The sequence below is a fragment of the Dendrobates tinctorius genome, unplaced genomic scaffold, assembly GCF_039654945.1.
Source record: "Dendrobates tinctorius isolate UK_male_01 unplaced genomic scaffold, ASM3965494v1 ptg000045l, whole genome shotgun sequence".
Classification (NCBI taxonomy): domain Eukaryota; kingdom Metazoa; phylum Chordata; class Amphibia; order Anura; family Dendrobatidae; genus Dendrobates; species Dendrobates tinctorius.
The window spans coordinates 10727780-10748438 of NW_027361713.1; the positions used below are offsets into that span (position 1 = coordinate 10727780).

Consider the following 20659-nt stretch of genomic DNA (forward strand, 5'->3'; position numbering starts at 1 on the left):
AGAACCTCTCTTCCTTTGGCATCAAAGACCTCGCCCTATCCTGGATCTCCTCATACCTTTCCAGCCATACATTCAGCATCTCCCACTCCCACACTACCTCATCATCCCACTCTGTTGGAGTCCCCCAAGGTTCTGTTCTAGGACCCCTACTCTTCTCAATATACGGTATACACTTGGCCTGGGACAACTCATAAAGTCCCATGGATTCCAGTACCACCTTTATGCTGATAACACACAGATTTACCTCTCTGGCCCAGACGTCACCTCTCTGCTGTCCAGAATCCCGGAGTGTCTGTCAGCCATATCCTCCTCCTTCTCCTCTCGCTTCCTTTAAACTAAATGTGGACAAATCTGAACTCATCATCTTTCCTCCATCTCACAGATCTTCCTTACCTGATCTATCTATCACAGTAAATGACATCATGTTTTCCTCCGTACCAGAAGTTCACTGCCTCTTCCCTGTCCTTCAAACTGCACATCCAAGTTCTTTCCACCTCCTGTCGCCTCCAGCTCAAAAATATTTCCAGAATTGGTCCTTTCCTTAACACTCAATCTACTAAAATGCTTTTGCATGCCCTTATCTCCTGCCTTGGCTACTGCAACATTCTTTTCTGTGGCCTCCCTGCTAACACTCTCGAACCTCTCCAGTCCATCTTTAACTCTGCTGCCCGACTAATTCGTCTCTCTCCTCGCTACGCCTCCGCTTTTCCCCTCTGCAAAACTCTTCACTGGCTCCTATTCCCTCAGCATTTCCAGTTCAAATTACTAATACTGACCTACAAAGCCATCCATAACCTGTCTCCTCCATATATTTCTGAACTAATCTCCCTATATCTTCCCTCACATAATCTCCTATCCTCCCATGACCTCCTTCTCTCCTCCACACTTATTCGTTCCTCACCTAATCGCCTCCAAGACTTCTCCCGGATATCCCCCATCTTCTGGAATTCTGTGCCCCGACATGTCCGACTATTAACCACATTCTGATCCTTTAAACGGAACCTAAAAACCCACCTCTTCAAGAAGGCTTACAGCCTGAAATGACCCCACTGCCTCCTCACCACTACCGGAACTACCGCCTCACCAACACTGGAGCTGCTGCAACCCCCCAACCTACTGTCTCCTTCCCCACCATCCTGTAGAATGTAAGCCCGCAAGGGCAGGGTCCTCTCCCATCTGTATCAGTCTGTCATTGTTAGTTTGCTTACTGTAAGTGATATCTGTTATTTGTATGTAACCCCTTCTCATGTACAGCACCATGGAATCAATGGTGCTATATAAAATAATAGTGAACTATGCTGCCAAACAGTGACTGCTATTGGGCTACTGTGCTTTTAATTTTCTGCATGTCTTGGGTTCATTCGAAGTCAGGACCCCCAGACAAGTTGAAGAAGTGATGGCCCAGCAGCCAATAGCGGCCATTTATTAGCTGCAGGGCTCTGATGGCATAACAATATCCCGATCCATAAGGAAAGGCAAGTGTATGGTGTTTTTTATTTAAAATGGGTTGCCCAGGTAACGGACAACCCAACCCCTTTAAAATATCTATTTTCCCTTTTCAGCTGCTTTGCTTTCTGATTCAGTTAGTACTTTGCACCTCAAGTGAAGAATTGGATTTCGTGCATTGGGGTGAAGTAAATAAATATGTTGAAAATGCTCATTACTAATGGAAAGATGAGATGTGTCCATGAACGTAATTTGTTTTTAGTGAAACCTACTCTGCAAATTAAATGTTGTTTGCCTAGACCACTGAAAAATGCAGAGATGATGCAATGGAAGCCATTAGAGGAAATTTGGATGGATTTTCCAGAAATGCAAGAATGCACCCACCTCCAGTGTTGCATGCCTTGAAACCAGGTAATATAATTATGGAATAAGCAAAATTGTGCCGTATGCAGATGACAAAGACTGTCAATCAGTTAATCCTGAATGCTATATATGTGTTTTCAACTATGCAAGCTTATATCTGGTAACCTGCTCTTTCAATCTCTGCTCTGAATCAACTCCTGTGTTTCTCCATTCAATGTCAGCAAGCAGTTAATCATGAATTCTATATATGTGTTTTCAACTATGCAAGCTTATACAGTGGGGAAAAAAAGTATTTAGTCAGTCAGCAATAGTGCAAGTTCCACCACTTAAAAAGATGAGAGGCGTCTGTAATTTACATCATAGGTAGACCTCAACTATGGGAGACAAACTGAGAAAAAAAAATCCAGAAAATCACATTGTCTGTTTTTTTTTCATTTTATTTGCATATTATGGTGGAAAATAAGTATTTGGTCAGAAACAAAATTTCATCTCAATACTTTGTGATATATCCTTTGTTGGCAATGACAGAGGTCAAACGTTTTCTGTAAGTCTTCACAAGGTTGCCACACACTGTTGTTGGTATGTTGGCCCATTCCTCCATGCAGATCTCCTCTAGAGCAGTGATGTTTTTGGCTTTTCGCTTGGCAACACGGACTTTCAACTCCCTCCAAAGGTTTTCTATAGGGTTGAGATCTGGAGACTGGCTAGGCCACTCCAGGACCTTGAAATGCTTCTTACGAAGCCACTCCTTCGTTGCCCTGGCGGTGTGCTTTGGATTCATTGTCATGTTGAAAGACCCAGCCACGTTTCATCTTCAATGCCCTTGCTGATGGAAGGAGGTTTGCACTCAAAATCTCACGATACATGGCCCCATTCATTCTTTCATGTACCCGGATCAGTCGTCCTGGCCCCTTTGCAGAGAAACAGCCCCAATGCATGATGTTTCCACCACCATGCTTTACAGTAGGTATGGTGTTTGATGGATGCAACTCAGTATTCTTTTTCCTCCAAACACGACAAGTTGTGTTTCTACCAAACAGTTCCAGTTTGGTTTCATCAGACCATAGGACATTCTCCCAAAACTCCTCTGGATCATCCAAATGCTCTCTAGCAAACTTCAGACGGGCCCGGACATGTACAGGCTTAAGCAGTGGGACACGTCTGGCACTGCAGGATCTGAGTCCATGGTGACGTAGTGTGTTACTTATGGTAGGCCTTGTTACATTGGTCCCAGCTCTCTGCAGTTCATTCACTAGGTCCCCCCGCGTGGTTCTGGGATTTTTGCTCACCGTTCTTGTGATCATTCTGACCCCACGGGGTGGGATTTTGCGTGGAGCACCAGATCGAGGGAGATTATCAGTGGTCTTGTATGTCTTCCATTTTCTAATTATTGCTCCCACATTTGATTTCTTCACTCCAAGCTGGTTGGCTATTGCAGATTCAGTCTTCCCAGCCTGGTGCAGGGCTACAATTTTGTTTCTGGTGTCCTTTGACAGCTCTTTGGTCTTCACCATAGTGGAGTCTGGAGTCAGACTGTTTGAGGGTGTGCACAGGTGTCTTTTTATACTGATAACAAGTTTAAACAGGTGCCATTACTACAGGTAATGAGTGGAGGAAAGAGGAGACTCTTAAAGAAGAAGTTACAGGTCTGTGAGAGCCAGAAATCTTGATTGCTTGTTTCTGACCAAATACTTATTTTCCACCATAATATGCAAATAAAATGAAAAAAAAAACAGACAATGTGATTTTCTGGATTTTTTTTTCTCAGTTTGTCTCCCATAGTTGAGGTCTACCTATGATGTAAATTACAGACGCCTCTCATCTTTTTAAGTGGTGGAACTTGCACTATTGCTGACTGACGAAATACTTTTTTTCCCCACTGTATCTGTTATATAGTTATTTCAACTTACTCTGCATATGTTGTGAGGTCAAGAAACTTTTCAAAGTGCTTTATGATCCATGTAGTGTTGGACAACTGTTTATTTGACCACAACATTTTATTGGGTACTGCTCTCTCAGTTTAGTTTGATTGATTAATGAGAAGAGAGCCCAAAGAAAAAAAAATCTAAGCCTTAGCCTCCTGTATATTCAGACATAGCTTGGGGGAGCATTTATGCAGGGGGCATTTATGCACATGTAATCCAAGTACATGTATCAAAGTACTGGCAGTTATAACATGGCAGTTAGACAGGGCCGGAGACAGGTAAGACATTTATATACATCTACTCCCTGTACATTTGGAATACAACAAATATATACCATATGCATTTGTGTTATTTATATCCTGGCCGCTGCATTCACACACATCCACCGCCCTGGCATTAACTCTCTACACTCCATCCATATAGGCCCCTCGCTCCTTTCCTCTCCTATGTATAGCACTCATGCTCTTTTCACATTGTTAAATTGCACAGACCCAGTCAGTCCCACCATTCAACATAAGAGACGCTCTCACAAATCACTTTACCATCTGCTCACACTTTCTATACTTCTCCTAGTCGCAGGAGACATTGCTCCCAACCCTGGTCCCCCATGTTATAGAAAGTCAAACCCCCCCACTGCTACACTCAGAAACCCCTCTAATCTTATTAATATTCCCTGCATGCCATCTGCCTCTCTTAATTGTGCACTTTGGAATTCTCGCTCAGTGTGTAACAAACTCTCCTTCACTCATGACTTTTTCCTTTCTAATTCTCTTAACCTCCTGGCTCTTACTGAAACCTGGATCCAGCAGTCAGACACTACCGCTGCTGCTCTTTCATACGGGGGACTACACTTCTCTCATACCCCAAGGTCAGACAATAGAGCAGGTGGAGGCGTTGGTCAGCTCCTATCACCAAAATGTACCTCTCAGGTTATCCCTCAACTACCCTCACTAGTCTTCCCTTCTTTTGAGGTCCATGCTGCAGACTCTACATCCCCTTCTCCATGCGAGTGGCGGTGGTGTATCGTCCTCCCGGCCCCTCTCATCAGTTCCTGGATCATTTTGCCACTTGGCTTCCACATTTTCTCTCCTGTGACATCCCTACCCTCATCATTGGAGATTTCATCATCCCCATTGCTCTTCCCCTCTCCCTATCTGCTACTCACCTTTTATCTCTAACCTCCTCGTTTGGCCTTTCGCAGCTTACTAATTCTCCAACGCATGAAGACGGAAACTCCCTCGACTTGGTCTTCTCTCAGCTTTGTGCAGTGGATGATTTTGCAAACTCCCCTCTCCCACTCTCTGACCACAATCTTCTTTCATTCTCTATCAAGGACTGCCAGGCTGCTCAGGTCACCCCCCACTGTCCATACCTATGGAAACATACAGGCCATTAACACCCAGAAACTTATGAAGAACTTGCAGTCTTCTTTGGCCCCTATCTCCTCCCTCTCATGCCCTGATTCTGCATTGAAGCATTACAATGAAACACTTCAAAGTGCCCTGGATGAATTTGCACCCCCTATAAATAGAACACCACAACACAGACTGCGACAACCCTGGCACACCCTGCCAACACGTTTCCTGCAGCGGTGCTCCAGGTGAGCCGAACGTCTGTGGAGAGAAAATCCAATCTACACGAAGATTTCGTCCATTATAAGTTTATGCTTAGAACATACAACACTGCCCTTCACCTCTCCAAACAAACCTATTTCAACACCCTCATCACCTCACTGTCCGATAACTTGAAACGTCTCTTTCACACTTTTCATTCTCTACTCAACCCAAGAGTACAGGCCCCAACAACGGAGCTCCGAGCTGACGATCTGGCCAATTACTTCAAAGAAAATATTGACCAAATCCGACAGGAAATTATCTCCCAATCACCTCATACCATGCACTGTCCTCCCTCCCCCAGTGCATCTAGCTCACTCTCTGATTTTGAATCAGTTACAGAGGAAGAAGTAAGCAGGCTCCTTGCATCTTCTCGCCCAACCACTTGCACCAGTGACCCATTTCTGTCACATCTCCTCCAGTCCCTTTCCCCTGCTGTCACCCCTCACCTAACTAAAATATTTAACCTCTCTCTCTCTCTTCTGGTATCTTTCCCTCCTCATTTAAGCATGCCATCATACATCCACTACTTAAAAAACCATCCCTCGACCAAAACTGTGCCGCTAACTATAGACCTGTCTCTAATCTTCCCTTCATCTCTAAACTCCTGGAACGCCTGGTCCACTCCCGTCTTATCCGCTATCTCTCAGATAACTCTCTTCTCGACCCTCTCCAATCCGGTTTCCGCTCTTTACACTCTACTGAAACTGCCCTCACTAAAGTTTCTAATGATCTACTAACAGCTAAATCAAATGGTCACTACTTCATGCTAATTCTCTTGGATCTCTCTGCAGCATTCGACATTGTGGATCATCAGCTCCTCCTCACTATGCTCCGTTCCATTGGCCTCAAGGACACCGTTCTCTCCTGGTTCTCCTCCTATCTCTCTGACCGCTCCTTTACTGTATCTTTTGCCGGTTCCTCCTCCTTTCACCTTCCCCTTACTGTTGGGGTTCCTCAAGGATCGGTTCTAGGCCCCCTCCTCTTCTCCTTGTACACTGCCCCTATTGGTAAAACAATCAGTAGATTTGGTTTCCAGTACCATCTCTATGCTGATGACACCCAATTATACGCTTCTTCTCCTGACATCATGCCAGCCTTTCTAGAAAACTCCGGCGATTGTCTAAACGCTGTGTCTAACATCATGTCCTCACTATATCTGAAACTGAACCTGTCGAAGACTGAACTCCTTGTGTTTCCTCCCTCTACTAATGTACCTATACCCGACATTGCCATTTCTGTGTGTGGTTCCACTATTACTCCCCAGCAACATGCCCGCTGTCTTGGGGTCATACTTGAATCCTAGTTTTCCTTTGCCCCCCACATTCGATCACTGGCTCGCTCTTGTCATCTGCACCTCAAAAACATTTCTAGAATTCGACCTTTTCTTACTTTTGACTCTGCAAAAACTCTTACTGTTTCTCTTATTCATTCTCGTCTCAACTATTGTAACTCTCTTCTAATCGGTCTCCCTTTTACCAAACTCTCCCCTCTCCAATCTGTCTTGAATGCTGCAGCCAGGATCATATTCCTCACCAATCGTTACACCGATGCCTCTACCTTGTGCCAGTCATTACACTGGCTACCCATCCACTCCAGAATTCAGTATAAACTTATTACCCTCACCCACAAAGCCCTCCATGGCTCAGCACCACCCTACATCTTCTCCCTTGTTTCAGTATACCACCCTACCCGCACCCTCCGTTCTGCTGATGACCTGAGGTTAGCATCCACAATAATCAGAACCTCCCACTCCCGTCTCCAAGACTTTACACGTGCTGCGCCAATTCTTTGGAATGCACTTCCTAGGTCAATACGATTAGTCCTCAATCCCCACAATTTTAAGCGTGCCCTGAAAACGCATTTATTCAGACTGAACCAAAAGCAAAACACAAAACAAATATCCTGGAATAAAAAAGTAAAAAAATATATTGCAAAAATTGCATGAAGGTAGTAATAATAGTAATAATAAGGGTATTTAGTTAACAAAATTTTGTTCAAAATAGTGTAGAAGCCATCCCGCCACGTCACGGCAACCCTTGTGGGACAGTCCTAACTCTTGTATTTAAAACCTTTCCACTTGTCAAGTGACGTAAATGTGAACAAGGACAGAGGGACTGAACCACCAGTAATAGTATAGGCCAGACAGGATGGATTTTCCAACTCAGAAACAGGGCGGTCACACCCTTATATGCACAATGAAACAAATGAGAAACAAATTATTCAGACTGGCCTACCGCCTCAACACATTAACCTAATCTATCCCTGTGTGGCATAGCCAAAAGTTTTACCATAACCAGGTTCCCCGCATCATGTTCCCACATGCTTTATGCATCCATCAGCCCTCTGTGTCTGTACTGTTACACACTTAACATTATGGCTGGTCCATACAATCAGGGCAGCTGTTACCACCTACCTTTTGTGTCTACCTCTTTCCTCATAGACTGTAAGCTTGCGAGCAGGGCCCTCATTCCTCTTGGTTTTTTTTATAATCTATGTTATTATTGTTATGCTGTAATGTATATTGGCTGTACAAGTCCCCTCTGAAATGTAAAGTGCTGCGGAATATGTCGGCGCTATAGAAATAAAATTTATTATATTATTATAATGTGTTCTGCACTGGATACCAGGCATATGCACATAAGAGACAAAACTGTGTGTGGGTGCCTCCATTTGGATGTACAGTGTGGGCTCACTGTAGTATATTAGGCAGATTTTATCACAATTGGTTATAAGCAGTGATGGGAGAATTTTTTTTTCTTCCACGTTTCTTGCTGATTCTCTTCCTCATTGAGTTTGTATGTTCACACTCATGGAATCATGTTTGATACGGAGACTAGCAAGGCATGGGGTGATGTTCAAATGTTGGACTTGTATGATCCGAAGAGATATCATTTTTTTTTTTTTTTTTTTTGTATTATGCCATGTAGGTGTGGAATTGACTGTGTGGTTCATTGCAGTATACCGTATTTCTTGGACCATAAGACGTACCTAGGTTTTAGAGGAAATTAGGGAAAAATTGAAGCAAAAATGTGGTCAATTCAGTACATATTATCCCCTATCCTGGTATATATGGTCCCCTCATCCCACCCTGATACATATGGCTTCCCTATCCTGGTATGCATGGATCCATCATCCCTATCTTGGTATGCAGGGCCCCCATCCCTATCCTAGTATACATGGCCCTCATGTCATCCTAGTATGCATGGCCCCTTCCCTATTCTGGTATTCCGGGCCCCCATCTCGACATAGTATGCATGCCCCCATCCCTATTGGGTCATTCCATGTCAAGTGAACCAATGATTTTTACCTCTATATTTTTAATTCTTTTGAGATTTTGTTATTTGGTAATAGTGTGTCAAAAAATGCAAAATGTGAAGAAAAAAAATTCTAGAATTTTTTTTTCTAAATTGATTTTCAAAGTCCGGAAAGTACGAATTTCGGTGTTTCCTGCCTGTACATTTCTCCTCATAACTCAGGCTAGAAAAAAGATAGCGAAACAAAATAAACACCATTCTACTCAGAATTGTACAGGCTTTCACGAGATATGTCACAAGAGTAACTTTGTTAATATTTTAACCATGCGAAGGCAAACGCAAAATTTGAAAATGCATTTTCGAAAAAATCGATTTAATTTAAAAATTTAAAAAAATGCACATGTGCCTGCTATGCTCCTAGCCACATCTGTACCAAAATTCAAGTTGGGATCATGATGGGATCATATTTAAAAAAAAATATTTATATAACAGTGTCAATTCGAAAATCTTGGATTCAGATTTGTTCAGCCTGTGGTCTAAAAGTGTGGGGTCTATATTTACCAAATAATCCATGAGTGTTAGATTACTGTATTTTTTAAATTATTTTACAGCTTAGAAGCAGGAGAGGACAGAGGAGAAAGCTTTGATAGGGCTCAACCTGAGAATGAACAGGGGTAGACAGTGAATGCAGAGCAGATGACATGCCAGCAGCTCTGTCAATCATGTTAAGTATCTGCCCACAGCAGAGTCAGGAAGTAAGACAGAGCTTCCGAGCTTTCATGTTCTGACTTGCCTGGACATGTTCACTCTTGAACAAACAATAGTCTCTAAACAGACATCAAGGGAGTCGTTGTGCTCCAATATTGGTGAGTGTTTAAAGTTTGAGTAAATTTATATTAATAGTTTAATTATTTTCTTATTAAGGGCTAATATACACAGCGCTATTCTGAGTGATCGTTCAGAAAAACGCCCCCCATAAATTTTAATGGGGTTAGACACATGCAGTGTTTTTAGAGTAAATCACTGCTTGCACTAGTTTTTGATCACTGCAATAAACGCAGCATTTATCACTATTTATATAAAAAAAAGCTGCCATCGTTTTCACTAGCGATGGATAAAAAAACTAATGCAGATATAGTGAAAACTCAGTAGAATAATGCTGACAAAACTGCAGCGTTTATCCGCAGACAGAAAAAGCTGTGTGCCCTAGCCCTAATACTCACTTTATAGTAACAGTTATTTTCCCTTCACCCATGACAGCACCACCTGAGAGAGGGATCCGCCCCGCCAGGACAGGAACCTACTGAGATATAAGGGGCGGCACCTCTCCCCCGCTTCAGTTTGGGTTCCTGTCCTGGAAGGAACCCCACGGTCGGCGGTGCCTGTCATGGGCAAAGGGAAAAAAAAAGAAAAAGAAAAAAGGAAAAAAAAACCCCATCCCTGTCCCGGCGCGGGAAGAACAGGTATCTTACCTGTAGCGCCGGCCATCGGGTTCGTGTGGGCGCAGGTGGGATCCTCGGTGGCTCCGGGGGGCCCCCACCGTGCCGCCCTCCCCTTGTGCACGCCGCATCTCGATCCCCGTGGCAGGGGAGAGACGCTGGCTTATTCCGGCCGCTGACGTCAGCGGTGCTAGGGATTCTGGGTGCGCTGGCTGACGTCAGCAAAAGGCGACGGTATAATGGCGCCGGGTGCGACACCGGCCGGCTTTCGGAAGCGGTCGGCCGGCGGTCGCAGGGGGGGGAGGGGGAGACTCTCACCAGGACGGAGGCACGTCATTTAATAGGAGGAAGCAGCGGCAGAACGAGCGGTGCAAGATGGAGTCAGAACAGGAGCGTTCAGTGTCCCTGCCTCCCTCACAGCCCTCTGGCAGAAAACATGGAAGCCGTTCAAGCAGCAGTCGCCCCAGCCGCAGGTCGGGGGACTCCTCAATGTCCAAAGAGCACAGGTCATGTGCTCCGACGCAGCCTCCGAGTCCGGTACCCTTGATTTCGGGTGGTGAGTGATCTTCGTGAATGCTAGCATTTTGTTAATAGGGTTTCTCTGTCTATGTTTGACCCCGTAGGAAAGGCCCAAAAAAGCAGGAAGCAAGAAAAATAATAGGGACTGCGCCATATGTAAAGCGGCCCTAGCAAGAGACTGGCAGAAAGATCTCTGTGCCGGTTGTATTCAGCCAACTATGGCGGAGGAAGCGTCTAGTTTCGCGGCTAATCTGATATCGGCCCTTAGGTCGGAGATGGAGGGTTCAATTAAGACCCTATTTGAAAAAAAGGAGGAAAGGTAGAAAGGATTCCCCTAGTTCTCCCTCGAATTTCTCTTCAGCCTCGTCCCAATCGGAACAGGCATCCTCATCAGACTCCTCAGACAGTGACACAGGGGGTAAGCCATGTTTTCTGGTGGAAGACACAGATGCCCTCCTAAAAGCCATTAGGACAACAATGGGCCTACAGGAAGAGAAAATGACAAAAACCCTAGAAGACGTTATGTTGGGGGGGCTCCAGGAAAGGAAAAAGCGTACCTTTCCGGTGAACGAAAGGATTCAGGCACTCAGAGAGAGAGAGTGGAGGAAACCCGAAAAGACAGGTGCTCTTCCCTCCACCTCTAAAAGGGGATACCCTTTTGAGCACAAGGACGCGGAAATATGGGACAAAGTCGCAAAAATAGATGCGGCAGTATCCAGGTCTTCAAAAAAATCGGCCCTGTCCCTGGAAGCTTCAGGGCTTCTTAGAGACCCACTAGATAAGAAGGCAGACTCATATCTGAGGCATGCATGGGAAGCGACAGCAGGAGGACTAAAGCCGGCGATAGCGGGCACCTGCACGGCACGCTCCGTCATGATCTGGCTGCAGCAGTTGGAAGAAAAATTAGCATCAAGGGTCCCAAGAGAGAAAATATTGGCAGATATGTATCTCTTGCATGGGGCAGCAGCTTTTTTAGCGGACACCTCGGCGGATTCTATGAAGTTAACGGCCAGAGCAGCAAGTTTATCAAATGCTGTTAGGCGAGCACTTTGGCTTAAAGGCTGTCCGGGTGACCTGCAATCTAAGGCTAAACTGTGCTCTCCCCCTGTGATGGGAAATTCTTATTCGGAAAGGACTTGGACGACATTCTGGAAAAAGCAAGCGATAGGAAAAAAGGCTTCCCCAGGTTCCCAATAGAGCAGAGGAGACAGCCCTTTTGGAGAGGCGGAAGGTTCAGTATGGGGCGTCCTCCGGCCGATAGAAGATGGGAGGACAAAAGGAAAAAGGAGTCAGGCTTTTTGTTTGGTGGGGGTACCTCCACCTCCAAAAAGTCACCACAATGACTCCAGTATTCCAGTTGGGGGGGAGATTGGCACTCTTTTCCCAGGCCTGGGAAGAGCTCTCCAATACCTGGATCCTAGGCATCTTAAAAGAAGGCCTGAAAATCCCCTTTGTTCACCAACCGAAATCCGTGTTCGTAGTTACCCCTATCAGAAGAGCGGCCGAAGAACAATTGGCCTTGGTAGCAGAGATCCTGAACCTAATAGACAAACAGGTCCTTTACGAAGTCCCAGACACACAGAAGGGAAGGGGGTTCTATTCACCACTTTTTTTGATCAAGAAACCGGACCAATCATTCAGGACAATTAGAAACCTCAGAGGACTCAATCGGTGGATAAGAAATCAGACCTTCAAGATGAAGTCAGTGACCACGGCCATAAAGCTACTACATCAAGACTGCTTTATGGCTGTAGTCGATCTGAAGGACGCATATTATCATATCCCTATCCATCCAGATTACCAAATATACTTGAGGGTAGCACTTTATATCCAAGGCATACTGTAGCACTTCCAGTTCACAGCTCTTCCGTTTGGTATATCCATAGCCCCGAGAGTTTTCACCAAGGTCATAGCGGAGGTAACAGCTTTCCTTCGGATTCAAGATACAGTCATAATACCCTATCTGGACGATTTCCTCATAGTGGGCAACTCCGAGGACCAATGTACTGCGCAGTTAAGTCAGGTGACCGACACCTTACAAGAATTGGTGTGGTTAATAAATTTCAAAAAATCAAAACTACAACCCCTAAAGCAACAGACCTTCCTGGGATTTATCCTGGACTCAGAACAACAGGTGTGTCTGCTTCCGGAGGCCAAAAAAGAGAAGGTGCGGAACATGGCTTTGTCAGCCCGAGACCAACCTCAGATGACGTTGAGGAAAGCAATGTCTCTACTAGGCACTCTGACGTCCTGTATTCCTGCTGTCAGGTGGGCTCAATTTCATACCCGTCAACTCCAGTGGGAGATACTATCAGCACAAAGAGCGCTAGGAGGGCGTTTAGAAGGAGGTCTAGAGTTTTCATTACAGACCAGAGACTCTCTCAACTGGTGGCTGGACAATACAAATTTGGCCGCAGGAATACCTTGGGACAAACAGGCGACAGATGTGATTCTAACGGATGCAAGCTCCCTAGGGTGGGGGGCGCACCTAAGGGGTCACGTATGCCAGGGGTCCTGGACACCTCAAGAAAGGAGGGCATCCTCCAATCTTAGAGAATTGTGGGCTGTGAACAAAGCCCTAACCCTCTTCTTTCCCCTACTCAGGGGTCGCGAGGTCCGCATCAGGTCAGACAACAAAGTGACAGTGGCATACATCAACGACCAGGGGGGGACAAAATCATACCCCCTAATGAAAGCAGCAGACGACATCCTGGGCAAGGCAGAGCAACACTTACACTCTTTAACAGCCTTACACATAAAAGGGGCAGAAGACATAGAGGCGATTTTCTAAGCCGCAATACTCTGAGGCAGGGAGAATGGGTCCTAAATCGGTCCATTTTTCAAAAAATAACGCAGCTTTGGGGGGAACCAGTGATAGACCTCTTTGCCAACAAACACAACAGGCAAACACAAAGGTTTTGCTCCCTAAACCCAAGGGAAGATCTATGGGCAGTGGACTCTCTGCACATTCAGTGGGACTTCAAGCTGGCCTATGCGTTTCCCCCAGTCGCTATGATCCCAACAGTGGTCAAGAAGGTCAGGACCGATCAAGCCAGAGTAATTCTGATGGCCCCTACTACGGAGAATGTCCGTCTCCGATCCATGGGTTCTGCCAGAGATCCCGGACCTTCTGGCCCAGGGCCCGATACTCCACGCACAGATTAAGGGAACCATATGAACCATTACATTAGCTCCCTGTAAAATTTCTGACCCTAAAAACAATCATTTTAGTGGCCCTTACTTCAGCCCGTAGAATAAGCGACCTGCAGGCTCTCTCAGTAAATCCACCCTATACACAAGTTTTTCAAGACAGGGTGGTGCTAAGGACAGACCCCGCTTATCTGCCTAAGGTAGCGTCAGATTTCCATCGAGGTCAAGAGATTATTCTCTCATCCTTCTGTGATAATCCAAAGAATCCAGGGGAAGAAAAGTTCCATAGTTTGGACGTTGAGAGCCCTGCTAGAATACATATCTGTCACCAACCAGTGGAGGAGGTTCCAGTCCCTATTCGTAGCTTTTCAGGGTGCCAGGAAAGGCTATGGGGTTTCAAAAGGGACTATTGCTAGATGGATTAGGGAGGCCATTCGTGTAGCCTACTCAGCTAGTGGTATCCCGATTCCTGACTGCATCAAGGCTCATTCCACCAGAGCCGTGGCAACCTCCTGGGCTGAAAAGGCAGAGGTATCGATTGAACAGATTTGTAAGGCCGCTACCTGGGCCTCACCTTCAACCTTCTTTAAGCACTATAGATTAAATCTATCCTCCTCTGCTGACTTAACCTTTGGTAGAAGGGTGCTGCAAGTGGTGGTCCCTCCCTAAGGTGTTTCGAAGTCTCCAAAAGTCTCTCAGGTGGTGCTGTCATGGGTGAAGGGAAAACCACCATGGTTACTTACCGGTAGCCGTTTTTTCCAGGACACATGACAGCACCCGTATATTCCCCCTCCTTTTTCACTGTATGGGTGTGCACAATTAGCAGGGTGCTTTATATGATGTGGTGTTGAATTAACATGTAACTAACTGGGAAGTCCTCTCAATGCTTTGTAACCCAACTGAAGCGGGGGAGAGGTGCCGCCCCTTATATCGCAGTAGGTTCCTGTCCTGGCGGGGCAGATCCCTCTCACAGGTGGTGCTGTCATGGGTTCCGGAAAACCCGTCTACCGGTAAGTAACCATGGTGGTATCTCAAGTGTACTGTAAATCTTTATTTTTATTACCCATCTTCCTTAATATTAACTGTATTTTTCTCACACCGCAAAGCTGCTACTTCTCAAGGAACAACATTCTATAATATATTCTGTTGCAATCATTTTGAAAAAACTGGACACAAGACAAAAAATCTTAGGCCAGTACAAGATTGGATGTTTCATATAAATCCATCAATCAATGCAGGCATGAAAACTTGTGACAGTTGTAGAAAGCAGCTTGCAAAAGGGAAAAATACTCTGCAGGCAGAAAATTTTTGAAGAACCTGTAACTTCCAACACAGAGGATTTTATAAATCCTGATTCAACAATAGAGTATTTGAATAAATCACTTTCTAACATCAAAGAATCACCCATTGCAGAAAAAAGAATCCATTATCCAGGTTGTTGCCAAAGAAAATTAGAAAGTCACAAAAAATTGACCTTTGCGCTGGTAGGTGAAACAGTAGAAGGTGAAGGAAAAAATGACACTGATTCAGAGATCATTCTGCAGCTTAAAGATCAATTTAAATCCACCCATAGCAGAAGTGAACAGTTCATGATACTGACTACACTACCGAAGAGTTGGACATGCAAAAGAGTAGAAAATTAATTTAACGTTCGCAATAAAATGGCTAGAAAAGCCAAATCTCTAGTTGAACAAAAAAATTTCATGTCTTGTCCTGATCCTAAACCAGGCAAAACATTAGATGAAGCTATAGTGGGTAAAGTGAAAGATTTTTACAATAGTGATGAAGTGAGCTGAATTATGCCTGGCAAGAAAGATTGTGTGTCTATGAAAGTAAATGGTAAGAAAACTCATGTCCAGAAGAGGCTGGTTCTTACCAATTTGAAAGAAACCTATGAACTTTCTCTTTCCCCATGACGGCACCATGAAGAGAGAGGGATCCACCCTCAGGGACAGGAAACCTACAGATGAAAAAGGCGGTACCTCTCTCCCACATCAGTTGGTTTCCTGTCCCTGACGGGGAACCTACAGCACGTACCTGCAGATCGACGCGGGATGCCGGGGACCGAACCAGTGCGGTAACAGGCAGTGGGGCTCCCTACCTCGGCTGGGTCGGGGCCATGTGCTGGCTTCCCCCGAAGCACCACCACTGGGGTCGGCGGACCTTGAGGGTGAGTGGGGAGAGGCAGTGAAGATGGAAGAAGTCTGCCGATCCCCCCCCCCCCAAAAAAAGGGGGTGCTGCCTCCTCAAAGAATAGTGGCGGCGGTCACTAATGGAGAGCCTCCCGCCGGGCCTCCGAGCGGCCAGTGGAGGGTGGCGGTGGCCACCAGGAGGCGCGGGATACAAGGCCTCTGCAGGCGCCGGGCCTCGGAGCGGCAAGTGGAGGATGGCGGCGGCCACCGGTAACCGCGGTATACAGGGCTTCTGCAGCAGGATGCCGGCATTAGGCACGCAAGCACAACTCCCTTAAGAAAGGGAGGCTCAGTGCACTGCTGGGAAATTCGCAGTGTGCATGCGCGGGTGGCCACTTCCGGCAGGGGTGCAGAGCACCACTGGGAAGGGGAAGCACGCGGCGCCGCGCTCCAAAGAGAAGAAAAAAAACGGGCCCATATTAAAAACCCCACTAAAGGGGAGAGGAGCGATCACCATGAGTGAAAAGCCACAGAAAGAGGAGACGCAGGGGCAGCTGCATACGCAAGAGCAGCGCCAGCGCACCTCTTCCCAGCTGCGCAGCAGCAGCGGTCATGCAGGATCGCGCACAGCCAAAGCTTCACCATGGCGGCACAGCCAGAAGTGGATTCAGTGGTGGAAATAATCAGGGCTGTGGAGTCGGAGTTGTGGAGTCTGAGTCGGTGCTCATTTTGGTGGAGTCGGAGTTGGAGTCGGGACCGACTCCAACTCCTAAAATATATAATAAATTGGGTACAGTAGTTCAGTGCAGACTGTGCTGAATATTTTTTCATAGGAATTTGGAAAAGTTATGAAATGTCCTATAAATGACTGTTCTATTCCTGATCTAAGGCCACATTAACACACAGCGTTTTTCCTGCGTTTTTTGAGGATACGTTTTTCAGTTGCAAAAGCAGATCAGCTTTTTAAAAAAGCTGCATCACCTGAAAGGTTTTTGAGCTCATAGATAATGTTTTCAATAGCAAAAGCAGATTAGAAATCAGCTCTATCTATATATCCATATCTGTCTATCCATATCATATCTGTACCAAAAAGAATGAAAGCCGGGTAGCACACAGACTAACACTCCTTTTTTTTTTTTTTTTAGCACCAGTCAGGTGCACCTCATAGCTGCCCAAAAGGACGCCCAGGACAGGCATTGCTCGTCTTCAGTAACACATTAACATCAATTGTTAGTTGGAATAAATAGACTGCATTCATCACCACATCTTCTTAAGGTGCAGGCTTTATTTTCAAGTGTAGCGGTGTGAAGTATGAGGTTCTGCAGCAGCTGAGGTGTGCAGTATGAAATTCTGCGGAACTGTATGAGGTTCTGCCCCCCCCCCAGGTTTGATCCTGGCTACGCCCATAGTGTGAATGTAGCCTGAGGATCTAGGCTTTATCTTAGCCGAGATAAGTCATAGTGTGTGTGTGTATATATATATATATATATATATATATATATATATATATATATATATATATATATATATATATATATATATATATATATAGTACCGAATGTATGTAATCGATATTACATAGTGTATTACATACTTACAATTTATTAGTTTTTTGTGTTCTAAAGTTGTATTCCAATAAATAGATATGTTCTATCTAAATATCTTGATTATTGTATCATAGAAATGATTAAATGTCTGATGTTCACATTGTACTGCAATAAATTTTTCACTTAAATATAAGCAATATATGTGGGAGTCGGTGTCGTGGAGTCGGAGTCGCAGGTTTGGCTTACCGACTCCACAGCCCTGGAAATAATCCCTACGCCCGAGACGGTATCTCTCCTTCCACAAGGAGGGGGAGTGATCTCTGTGAAAGCCCGCTCGCTAATGTGCGATTATTAATTTCTTTCATGGGCGTAAATGCACTGCTAAATCCAAACACACGGTATGTGCTATATGCACGGAGGAGCTACCGCCTACGTGGGAGAAAAAGCTCTGTGCGCCGTGCATAGAACAGACAATCCAGGAGGAATCCCCGAGGTTTGCTTCAGACCTCAAAACACTGATAAGGGCCCAGGTCGAAGACGCCCTTAAGGGCGTTAGAACCTCAAAGAAAAAACGTAGATCCAGGCATAGGTCTCCAGAGGTCCAGTGTTAGTGAGTCAGTAAGTGAACTATCTGACTCAAGTCATTCATCATCCTCCCAGTCCTCTTCATCATCTTCAGAAGGGGGACGCAGCTGCTTCCCTATTGAAGAAGCGGACTCCCTGGTAAAAGCCGTGAGGAAAACTATGGGGCTGATAGATGAACGCCCTAAGAAAACGACCCAAGATTTAATGTTCAGTGGGCTAGAACAAAAAAACGGAGGGCTTTTCTGGTCACTGAGAAAATCCACTCCCTAATTAAACGAAAATGCAAAAAGCCAGACAAAGTCCTCCTAACACCCAAGAGAAAATACCCCTTTGACGACCCGGCCTGCTCCTTATGGAGTAAAGCGCCTAAATTAGAAGTAGCTGTGGCAAAAGCTTCTAAAAATTTGCCCTGTCCTTCGAATACATGGGCACCCTGAAGGACCCAATAGATAAAAAAAGCAGAAACTTTTTAAAAAAATGCTTGGGAGGCGGCAGTAGGTGGACTAAAGCCAGCTATAGCAGCCACGCGCCCTAATGGTCTGGCTGGATCACTTAGATTCCCAAATAAAGGAAAAAGTCCCAAGAGAAACAATGCAAAGATCCGTTTCTGTAATGAAGAGAACAGCAGCTTTCCTGGCTGATGTGTCCGTAGACTCGACTAGGTTGGCAGCCAGAGCAGCCTCCTTCTCAAATGCCGCAAGGCGCACCTTATGGCTGAAATGCTGGCCGGGAGACTTGCAGACTAAAACCAAATTGTGCGCAATCCCGTGTGAGGGAGAATTTTTATTTGGCCCAACGCTAGACGACATCTTGGACAACGCAGGGGACAAGAAAAAATCCTTTCCCGGGTTCCCTAGTCAGTCATATAAACGACCTTTTCGAAACAGAAGATTTATGCGACGAAGACCCCCAAAAGGGAACAAAGAAGGATGGGAGGATAAAAGAAATAAAAACAATGGCTTTATGTTTAACAAACCCCCCCCGACAACAAAAAGCCACAATGAAGGTGCTCCCCGGGTCGGGGGAAGATTGTCCTACTTTCTTCAGGTCTGGGAAAAAATATCCGCGAGTTTGTGGATACTGAGCATAATAAAGGAAGGTCTGAGGCTAAAATTCAATACCCTCCCAAACAATTCTTTTGTGATAACGCCCCAGAAGACATCACATGAGCAGCTGGCTCTGCAACAAGAAATCGCGAATCTAAGGGAGGACGTATTACAAGAAATCCCCTACCAGGACAGAGGCAAAGGCTTCTACTCCCCTCTCTTCCTTTGCAGAAAGCCAGACGGAATGTACAGGGCGACCATAAATCTAAAAAGACTGAACAAGTTCCTGGAAGTTCAGCATTTCAAAATGGAGACAATAAAATCTTGTGTAAAAATGCGTCCCCCATCGTGCTTCATGGCTGTATTAGACTGGAGAGACCATGTACCTATTCACAGAGACCACAGGAAATACCTCAGGGTGGCAGTAACGATCCAGGGGGAGATAAAACATTATCAGTTCAGAGCTCTCCCATTCGGGCTAGCTATTGCTCCAAGAGTATTTACAAAGATGTCAGAAGTAATGGCCCACATAAGAGATCAAAACATCCTGATTGTCCCATACCTGGACGATCTCTTAGTAGTAGGCGTCACCTTTCACCACTGCAGACAACAATTGGACATGGTCATGAGATCTCCACTGAGTCTAGGATGGATGCTGAATTTGCCCAAATCCAGACTTGTACCAAGTCAGGTACAGGAGTACTTGGGGATAATACTGGACTCAACCGAACAGAAATTTAACAAAAATTTATCTTCCGCATGCGAAGATTCAAAAGATGACACTAATGGTGTCACAAATGATGGCTTCCTTTGTCACTACCCTGAGAAAAATAATGTCTCTATTGGGGTCAATGACAGCCTGCATGCCAGCAGTACAGTGGGCACAAAGTCATACTCGAGACTTACAGTGGGAAATTTTAGACGCAGACGTTTCCCTACACGGGAATTTAGACAGGGAATTAGACATCTCACCAAACACAATGCACTCCTTAACATGGTGGACAGATCCAGCCAATCTAACAAACGGGGTTCCTTGGGCGTTACCAGCGACAAAGATCTGTCATGATCACGTGTGACTGGACACACTGCCTCCAGCAGGGCGAATTTATATGACACGCGTGACCCTGCATACACCGCCTACAGCAGGGCAAATTTAAATAATAGAACGTGCAGCCGGATACACCACCTGAGCGCCGCTTTCCAGCAACAGAGTCCCGCATCTGAATGCCGCTTTCCAGCAACAGAGTCCCGCATCTGAATGCAGCTTTCCAGCAACAGAGTCCCACATCTGAGTGCAGCTTTCCAGGAACAGAGTCCAGCATCTGAGTGCAGCTCTCTTCTAGCAACAGAGTCCAGCATCTGAGTGCAGCTTTCACCATAGCTGCCACTCCACCAAGCTTTGCAAGAACTCCTCGCTGACACCATAGCTGCCACTCCACCAAGCTTTGCAAGAACTCCACACTGACACCATAGCTGCCACTCCTCCAAGCTTTGCAAGAACTCCACACTGACACCATAGCTGCCACTCCAGGATTCTGACTGAGCTGCCCGGGACTCTTCTCAAGTTCCTTCCTTCTCCAAGGATGGTTGGAAAAGACCAATATCACCAACTGTGATTGCAACCACCTGACACTCTT

At 45.6% G+C, this 20659-nt stretch overlaps 1 protein-coding gene across 3 annotated transcripts in view; it reads left to right on the top strand.

Annotated features, from left to right (window-relative positions):
- SYNRG (synergin gamma) overlaps positions 1–20659 on the top strand; it is a 324950-nt gene that overhangs the window by 96528 nt on the left and 207763 nt on the right. For all 3 annotated transcript variants that reach the window (XM_073575612.1, XM_073575614.1, XM_073575613.1), the window contains exon 6: positions 1746–1857. In XM_073575612.1, the coding sequence (XP_073431713.1) occupies positions 1746–1857 (112 nt within the window). The remainder of the gene's footprint in view (positions 1–1745; positions 1858–20659) is intronic.